General features: G+C 46.5%; 1 protein-coding gene across 6 annotated transcripts in view; it reads right to left on the bottom strand.

Moving 5' to 3' along the window:
• Positions 1 to 1,206: 1,206 nt before the first annotated feature.
• The window catches only part of CHD2 (chromodomain helicase DNA binding protein 2), a 126,184-nt gene continuing 117,459 nt past the window's right edge, over positions 1,207 to 9,931 (bottom strand). For all 6 annotated transcript variants that reach the window (XM_027083152.1, XM_027083149.1, XM_027083148.1 and 3 more), the window contains one exon: positions 1,207 to 4,784. In XM_027083152.1, coding sequence (XP_026938953.1) covers positions 4,451 to 4,784 — 334 coding nt within the window. In that variant the 3' untranslated portion in view covers positions 1,207 to 4,450. The remainder of the gene's footprint in view (positions 4,785 to 9,931) is intronic.

The raw sequence follows: 9,931 nt of genomic DNA, 5'->3' as shown, positions 1-9,931 counted from the left end.
GACAAACCTGGTCCTGCTCCTTTAAGAGCCACAGGTTGGAACCCAGAGCCACAGATCTGGCAAACTGCGGGGCCTGTGTTTCAATAAGTGACCTTTCTGTTGGCGTTAATTGAGAAGGACTTGCCTTGATGCCAGATGTGTGAGGCCCTGCCAGGGAGCGGGGAGGGGCCTGGGCCTGCTCCTTCCAGTAAAACGCAGGCGTTTTTTGGCAGCGGTCAGTTTAGAAGCCTGGTTGCTATTGTAAATCATAAGCTGATTATTGCACTTGTTCTTAAAATTTCCCAAAGTTGTTCCAGCCGAGCTGTGAGTTGCAACACGACTGTGAGCTAAGTTTATAGGCAGGAAGACCCCTCAGCTCTTGAGTCTCTGACTCCCACTGCATGCACTAAAACCCCGGCAACACCAGGCGGGCGAGGCTCCCTGCAGCCACGTGTCCTGGGCTGACAGTCACAGGAGTTAAGCCCTCAGCCCTGAGCAGACACACGGGTTTATTTGGTTATTAGCAATTAAGACCTTCACAAAGACTGAAGTTCGGTTTCAGAGTCACCTAAGTATTAGCAAAACCCTTTGGGTCTGGCAAACTTCTCCGCCTCCTATTCAGACGGCTCGCCGGCCACGGCTGTGCCACCCTTCCTCTGTCTGGGGCTCGCAGGAGCTGGGCCAGCCCCGTGCCAAATGCTCAAGTTAACATTTGTGTCAGTGTTTCCATTATAAAGTGCTCTTTTCCCCCCTTCAAGAATATGCAGCCCAACCGTAAAATTCCCCTCAAGGCTGCAGGCTGGCGGACCGGTGTTCTGATTTCCTCTTGACGGGGGGCAGGGCTGCGGGACCCCTGCTGATGGGCACCTGACCGGCACGGGTCTCCCCGGGATCCTCCCCGCCCGGCACGACCAACGTGGGAAACTGAAGGCGGCTCTGCTCAGCCACTGGCGACAACTCCTCATCAAGTGCAGGGACTCGGGCTAAGACGACTGCTGCTGGGCCGGGGGACTGTCAGCCTCAGCTACTCAGAGAAAATCTAGAACGTGTGGTGAAAGGACCTGGGCCCGACAACACAACTGGGCCTGGGGAGGGGGAAGAGACGCAACTTTAAAAGGCTCCATTTCGCAAGCTGTCAATCTTGACCCAGCAACCAAGGGAAGGGAGACGAGGAGGCATGCACAGTCGCGGGTCACGCCAATGCAATGCAACGTGTTCGCCCAATTCTAAAAATCCTTAGTAACATTTTTTAATATACAAGAATCAAAAGTACAGCAGTTTTACAATGTAGGAAAATTTAATACATACTATATAAACAACATTATTTACATCAGAAATCACTAGGACAGTGGCATTTTTCACAAATATAAATTAATTACTGTTTAGTCAACAGGTTTTAAAAGTCCACAATTTTACAATAAAGAAAAACCATCTGTCCCCAACCGAGTGGGATTCAGATGGACTAAAGCAGCCTGGACCCTTGGCCTGGCTCTCCTCGCCCGACACGGCAGCCCTCGGATGAGCCAGAGGAGCGAGCGCTGGCACTGGGCCCCGGGCCACCGCTCCTGCTGACGCACTGGTTTTGGTCTGTAGGATTTCAGTGTCACTGTGTGAATTCATAACTGAATCGTGTTTGCACCGCGCACCCTGATGCGGCTCTCAGACATCAGCTAGAGTGTCTGCAGCAGGACGTGAGAAGCGTTCTGGGTTCCCATCAAAGAGCGTTAAGGAATGCCTAAAAGGAAGGGGAGCCCGGGGCCAGCGACAGATGGCGGGGACGAGTCTGGAGTTACCGTGTCCTCTGCTAGGACTAGGACATACACGTGAATCCGGGTTTCTGTTCAACTTCCCTCTTCCTCAGCCCCTGCTCTTTCTACCTAATAACTAAATCTTTCAAAGCTAGGCTCCACGGAACACCATCCTCACAGATTCCGGGGGCAGCTTCTCCCATCCACAAGTGAGAGAATTCCTACCTGTGCAAATTTCTGGTTTTGATATAAGCATATAGTATTCATACTGATTTAGGACAATGAGGAAATGCCTTTCTCCCAACCCACCCTTCAAACATACTCCGACACCTAAAATAGATGCTTTTATGGGGATACTGTACTTTTCATAATCAATTTAACACTGACATGGCTGACACTGCCTTTTGCTACATCATATGGCACTAAAAATCCTGAATGTGAACAAAAGGAAGTTCCTTTTTCCTCATGATGAGACATCTTTGGGAATAACTCACATCTCCTACCAAGAACTTCAGGGGGAAAAAAAAAAAAAAACCTTGATGAGCATTGAAATGCAGGCCCTCCAATTCCTCCTCCTGGCCTCCTCTAACTGAAAAGGACACGACCCAACTTCCCACAGGGGAAGCCGTGCGAGGGCCCACCCTGCCCACCTCCAGGGCCCACGGATGGCTCAAGGATCTGCAAGCCAGGCTGCCCGTCCCCTTTGGCCTGAGCAAGACAAGCACAGGTAGTGTCAGTACTGTTGGCAAGGAGCCCAACCTGCGGCCAAAGCAGAGACATGATCTCCTATCTTCCCCCACGGAGCAGTCTCACACGTCCTCACTGGGGTGACGGTGGCCGGGGGCTCCACTGTGGTCCCTTGGGGCTGTGCTCCGGGCACGTGTCGTACAAGCCCAGGGTGAACGACGCCAAGTACCAGGAGGAGAAATAGATCAGGAGGTGGTGGGCCCACTGAGCTCCCCTCACGAGCTGTGCAGACCCAGACTCTCATGTGGACCTCAGCACAGGCGAGCCCAAGGATGCTCTGGGAAACAGAGTGTGACGGTCCCCCAAAGCCACCTCTGCTTCACTGGTGAGGCAACAGTAAAGGCATTAATGGTGCTGCCCAGGATACCAGCATGTAAGTGATAATGATTTTATGAAGTCCCCTCGGGTTAGTGCGGGGAGTTCAACCCTGTATATGCCCAATGGAAGGGTTTCCAGCAGCTCTGAGCCTGGACACGTATAGGCACACTGTATGTTCAAGTCAGTTATTCTGTCTCCATCTAGAAAGGCCTTTGGATACTCTAACAATTACTGGCAAGTTATATTTAAAGTGAACAGAACGGAAGGCCCCAGAACCAGTAAAATGAAAGGAGCCTCCTTAACGAATGTAACCAACTTGCCTCCCATCCTGACTCAATTCAACTCTACCCTGTCCTTGGATGTTTCCTGTTTTGGGGAAAAAAAAAAAAATGAACTGAGGTTTACACTTAACTTGATTTCATTCTAAAAGATACTGAGTTCAATTCTAATGATCTCCAACTAGCAGTGGAAACGTGTTCACCACAGGCAACTTGTGTCTGTCCACCCACCACATGAGCGGCAGGAGATGTGTGACTCTGCGGAATCTTACCTCTTCAAGCTGGGCGAAGGCAACTCCGACGCAGCTGCGGATGGTGACCAGCTGCCACGCTGGCCCTCCCCAACTTGCCGCACTACCACCCCCCAGGCTGGGAAACCCGTCCGCCCCTCCCCAGCAGCCCGCCCTGGTGCTGCCAGCAACCAGCTCGTCAGCAGGCCTGCTCCCTCAGCCCCCTCCTCGCCAGGCCCAGGACCGTTACCGCTCATCCCAGGAATCGGAATCCACCAGGGATTCCCGTGCCCTGGCCACACACACCCAGCCCTCGCCCCGCCTGCCCTGCATGCAGCCCACGCCCAACCAAACAGGACCCACGCCCACTTCAATGCTGCCCGACTCACAGTCCTCAGAAGTCAGCTGCACAGGCCCTACTTTCCCTGGCACAGGGGGCAAGCGAGGCCCACCTGGGAGACCAAACCTTTGAAATGTACAGTGTGGGAAAACTTAGTGTTGGTGGGGAAGCGGCCGCTGTGGAAGTGTTTCCCCCTCAGTCCCCCACGCCCCCAGCACCACAGGTGTCACATGATGAGGCCGAGTGTCACTTCTCCCAAGAACACGTTTGAGGGGGGTACCTGCTCCCCTTCAAGTCCTATGATGCGAGACCCCACCCGCTCGCCCCCACGCCCCGCTCCCCAACAGCAGCATCTGTCACGTCATGGTGAACCAAACCCCGTGCTGTCCAGCAGGTCCCAGCAGCCTTCGTGCACACGCGCCTTCCCCGACCACGCGCCGAGGTCCAGGGCGCGCCAGCCCTGGTGATAAAACATTCACGACTCTAAGATCCTTTCTTCCTTCACTGGGGAACAGCCCGTGAAGCTGGTAGACAAAACGTCACCTCTTCCTCCTAGCACCCATCAAAGTGGGAGGCCAGGACAAGGCTGGAATGGGATGGGGTGCCCAAGTGTGGGAGTGGTGACCCAAATCAAAGCTGGACCGAGCGAAAGGCCCCCCACTCCCTGAAGTGCTCCTTCAGCGGCGAGCTGACAGCAGCAGCGTGTCCAGAAACGCCATCACTGGTCTAGGTAACTGGCTCCTGTGGATCAGACCAAAAACATCCAGGTGCTTAATGACTCTTGCACTCCCCTTCTTTCCAAGCTGTCCTTTATGTTTTTCTAACATTCCAGTTATAATCTGGGTTGTTTTTCTGTTCTAGTGATCTCTCCAAAGGAGACCGATGATCCAGGGGTGACTTGGAATCGTGAGGAGATTTCTGAGAAGGGGGCGAGCGAGGATCTGAGACTGCGGGGTGCAGCGGGGGAAGGGGCTGTTTATACTCCCCCAATTTGTCTGTGTGGAAAGAGCGGTGATGGTCCGAGGGTCCCTGGCCGTGGTAGCCCATAGGGGGGCGGTGATCAGACATTCGTCGGAAATCCTGCTGGTGGTAATTTTGAGGCCTGAATTCATCGGATCGCCTCCGTTTGGAGTCGTGATGGTGCCTGAAACAGAGATGCAAGGATCAGCTGGAGACCAAAGCCGGATTCCCACCCCTCCTCCGTCATCCACTGGCTCTTCCTCATGCACTCATATTTAAGGACGCTTCCAGAAACTCAGATGCAAATACTTACATTACTAGGAATCGAAAAAAACAAAACTAAAGTAGTAACAAAGGGCTATTTTATACTTATTGGCGAAACACAGCCTATGAAAGGACATAAGCCTCATCAGGTCTGCAGTGAAACAAGTACACACTTGAATCACTGATGGCTTTGTAAACTCACATTCCCTTCAGGAAAGCTGGCAAGATCTACAAACGTCCTCATGTTCCTCGACCCAGCCCAGGAGAAAAAAAGCCACAGACATTATTTTGTAAGTTATTAGTAACAACAAAAATTATAACCTAATATGCAACAATAAGTGCAGGGTTAATTAAATTATTTTAACACGTACTCAATGTGAAGAATATTAAAATTTTTAGTCAGGACCATGGCAAACTGCTTGTTATACTATTAACAGAGAATCTGTATAAGTCAACAACAAAAAGACAAACAATACAACTCAAAAATGGGCAACGGAGCTGAACAGACATCTCTCCAAAGGAGATACACAAATGGCTACTAAGCACATGAAAAGCTGTTCAACATCTTTAATGGGCATTAATCACCAGGGAAATGCAAATCAAAACTACCATGAGATACCACGTCATACCCATTAGGATGGCTACATTCAAAACACTAAAAATAAATGTTGGTGAAAATGTGGGAAAATTGCAATTCTAACACATAGCTGGTTGGAATGTAAAATAGGTCAGCTGCAGTAGAAAACATTTTGGTGGTTCCTTAAAAGTTAAACATAGGACTGCCACCGACTAACAATTCCAATCCTAGGTATATACCCCAAAAGCACTGAAAAAAGACATTCAAACGAACACTTATATACCATGTTCACAGTAGCACTATTCACAAGAGCCAGAAGGTGGAAAAACTCTAATGCCTATCAATGGATGAATGGATAAACAAAATTTAGCATGTACATACACTGGAACATTATTCACCCATGAAAAGAAATGAAGTACTGATACATGCTACGATGTGGATGAACCTCTAAAACATTATGGTAAATGTCAAAAATGCCAGTCACAAAAGGCCACGTACTGTATGATTCCATTTATGCAAACTATCAAGACTAAGTAAGTCCACAGAAACAGAATGAAGACGACTGGTGGTTGCCAGGGGCTAGGGAGAGAGAAGAATGGAGAGTGGCTACTTAGTGGTTACAGAGTTCTCTCTGGGGTGACGAAAGTGTTTTGGAACTTGACAGAGGTGGTGCTTGCACAACATAGTGAATGTACTAAATGCCTCTGAATTGTTCACTTTAAAGTAATAAATTTATGTTATGTGAATTTCACCTGAATAAAAGAAAGGGAGGGAGAGGGAGAGGGGAAGGGAGGAAGGGAGGGAGGGAAAGAGAGAGACTGTCCATGTTCCAGCCAAGATGGAGTAACAGGGGCTACACTTACTCTCCTGCTGAAACAATCAGAAAGGGACAAAATGTATGGAACAATGGTCTTCAAGACACCAGATGTCACATAACAAAGAACCGCAAACCCTACGGGAAGAGAAACTAATGAGATAAGCCTTACAAGCACCGGCTCAGGAGAAGCCCTGACTTCCTGCGTTGGGGTGGGGGTGTTCAAAGTGTAGAGTGCAAGAGAAGCAAGTTCTACAAAGAGAAAGAAGTTCAAAGACCAGCAAAGGTTCCCCCTCGAGTGTTCAGCTGGATACCGCTCAGGGTGTATATGTGAGGAAACTACCCAAAGGCCAGGAGAAAAAAAACACTGAGAAGGATGAGATGCCAGTGCTCTGTGCTCACACACAGTTGGAACAGTGCCTGTTCTCTTCTCACCAGCCAGATAGGGAAACCTCAAGATCCAAGGGGCACTGGTAGAGTCCAGGAGGGTCCTGGCCTCAGTGCTGGGAAATCATGAGCCTTTGCCTGAGCACTGCTCCAGTTCTGCCTAACAAATCCTAACGACAAGATCTGAAAGAATCAAACTGTTTCCAAGTAACCTAACTGTGTTTCATAACAAAGCTCCAGAACGTTTACAGGAATACAAAAATGTCCAACACTTAACTAGGTATCTAATCAAAAACTACCCGGCATAGAGAAATAATAGCAAAAATGAACAAATGGGACCTAATCAAACTTATAAGCTTTTGCATAGCAAAGGAAACCATAAACAAAACGAAAAGACAATCTATGGAATGGGAGAAAATATTAGCAAACAATGCAACTGACAAGGAGTTAATTTCCAAAATATACAAACAGCTCATACAACTCAATAACAAAAAAAAAACCAACCCAATCAAAAAATGGGCAGAAGAACCAAACAGACATTCCTCCAAAGAAGACATACAGATGGCCAATAGGCACATGAAAAGATGCTCAACATCGCTAATTATCAGAGAAATGCAAATCGAAACTATAATAAGGTATCACCTTACTCCGGTCAGAACGGCCATCAATAAAAAGTCTACAAGTAACAAATGCTGGAGAGGAGTGGAGAAAAGGGAATCCTGCAACTGAATTTAAGTTGGTACAGCCACTATGGAAAACAGTACAGAGGAGGTTCCTTAAAAAACTAAATATAAGAGTTGCCATGTGATCCAGCAATCTCACTGCTGCGCATATATCTGGACAAAACTGTAATTCAGAAAGAAACATGCACCTCTATGTTCATAGCAGGACTAGTTACAATAGCCAGGACATGGAAACAACCTAAATGTCCGTTGACAGATGAATGGACAAAGAAGATGTGGTACATACACACAATGAAATACTACTCAGCCATAAAAAAGAATGAAATAATGTCGTTTTGCTGCAACATGGATGGACCTAGAGATCATACTACATGAAGTTAAGTCAGAAAGAGAAAGACAAATACCATATATCATTCATATGTGGAATCTAAAAAAATGATTCAAAGGAACTCATTTACAAAGCAGACAGAGACTCACAGAGAACAAACTTACGGTTACCAAAGGGGAAAATATGTGGGGGAGGAATAAATTAGGAGTTTGGAATTAGCAGATACAAACTACCATATATAAAATAGATAAACAAGAAGGTCCTACTGTATAGCACAAGGAACTATATTCAACATCCTGTAATAAACTGTAATGGAAAATAATATGAAAAAGAAGAGAACCAGGAAAATAAGACCCATAATGAGGCAATAAATCAATCAGTTGAACCTGACCCAAATCATAGAATTAGCAGACAAGGATAGAAATACCATGTTGAAACTGTATACCAGATTTCAAAAGGTCAAAGAGAGACATGGAGGATTAAAAAAAAAGGACCCAAATGCAACTTCTAGAGATAAAACTACAATGTAAGAAATACAAAATATACTTTCAATAAATGGGCCTCGAGGCAGATTAGACATTGAAAAAGACAATATTAGTGAACCTGAAGACAAAGCAACAGAAACTTTCCAAATGAAACAGAGAAAACAGAATTAAAAAAAATAAACCTAGCATCAGTAAGCTGTGAGACAAATTCAAGCAGCCTACCACAGGTGTAACTGAAATCTTCAAAGGAGAGTGGGGGAACAGAAAAGTATTTGAAGAAATAATGGTAAAAAATTTTCCAAATCTGATAAAATGATAAAGGTGCAGATCCAAGAATTCCCAAGCACAAGAAACATAAGGAAAAATATACCACGGCACGTTATAATCAAATTGCTAAAAACCAGTGATGAAGAAAAAGACGTATTAGTACAGAGGAGTAAAGATAAAGTGAAAAATGACATAAAAAAATGACATGAAAAAAAAAATCTGTCATGAAAAATGACAGATTTTTCATCAGAAACAATACAAGTAGAGAATAGAGGAACATCTTTAAAGTACTGAAAGGAAGTGTCAATCTATAAATTTATACCCAAAAGAAAATATCTTTCATCAGTGAAGACAAAATAAAGATTTCCTCAGACATACAAATGCTAAAAGAACTTATCACCAGCAGACCCACACTAAAACAAAAGTCCTCCAGGCAGAAGAGAAATGATACAAAATGGAAATACAGATCTACACAAAAGAATGTAGGGCAAATGCCCACTGGAGTCAGACAAGATGGTACAGAAGGGTGGGGGGTGAGGGGTACAGATCCCTCCTAACAGGCTGCTGCTACTTGGCCACAGCTGCTGTGCTAAAGCAGCCTGGTATTACCAGATCCTCCAAAAGAAGGCAGGACACGGAGATGTTTATATGAAATTTTCCTATATTAATTTCAAGGTGCAGTCAAAGCATGTCTTTAGCCTAGGGGAAACCAAAGTTGCTAGGAAGCTAAAATACAGCTAAGTCCTGAAATTAAGAAGAATAGATAAAACCTCTTCAGCCCTTCCTGTACTTAGTGCTAACTCTCACAACTACTCTCACAAAACCTTGGCCCATCATATCATGATATTATATAGTTGTAGAGAAGGGACAACTTCAAAAGACTTTGACCGCTAAACTGCGGGCTCCTAGCATGAAAGGACCACAGGCTGGTACCCACCTAGTGTGGCCGACACCACAGCACAGAGCTTAATCATTTTGGTTGCAGACTCTGATACTTAATGGCTACCACTTCTCTAGATTTCCTCAGAGGACGGCAGAAAACTCCCCCTGCACAAGTGTGATGATGAAACCATAAATGGCTCCTTGGCCCAGAGAATAAAACTTAAAACCTGTAACTTGGCATTCAAGCCCCACCCCCACATCCAACCACCTATTCATCTTCTGGGCATCCCTTCCTGGGGGCCTATCCTTGGCCTGGGCCTGTGACGCCTAGTCCACCTCTCTCTGCTTAGCTGACTCTCCAGGGCCCAAACCAAGAATCACCAGCCTCCCCTCTTCCTCAGCCCTCAGGAAAAACTCAAAAATCCATTCTTTCAACCGTCCACTCAGCACACAATGTCAGCTGCCTACATCATGATTTCTCCCCAACATTCTGAAGATGCCTTGACGGCAGAAACACAGCACCAGACTTGGGACCATGCCTGGCACAGGGTAAGAATGAGCATCTGACGGATAAATACATGAAGTTTCTGTTGCTTGTCTCTCCACCTATAAATAGTAAGCCCCTGGCAGAGGTCAGTGCCTGG

The sequence above is a fragment of the Aethalodelphis obliquidens genome, unplaced genomic scaffold (assembly GCF_003676395.1).
Source record: "Aethalodelphis obliquidens isolate GAN/ISIS:26980383/991018 unplaced genomic scaffold, ASM367639v1 scaffold49, whole genome shotgun sequence".
Lineage (NCBI taxonomy): Eukaryota > Metazoa > Chordata > Mammalia > Artiodactyla > Delphinidae > Aethalodelphis > Aethalodelphis obliquidens.
Note: the sequence above shows the minus strand (reverse complement) of the source record. Positions and strands in the feature narration are given on the sequence as shown.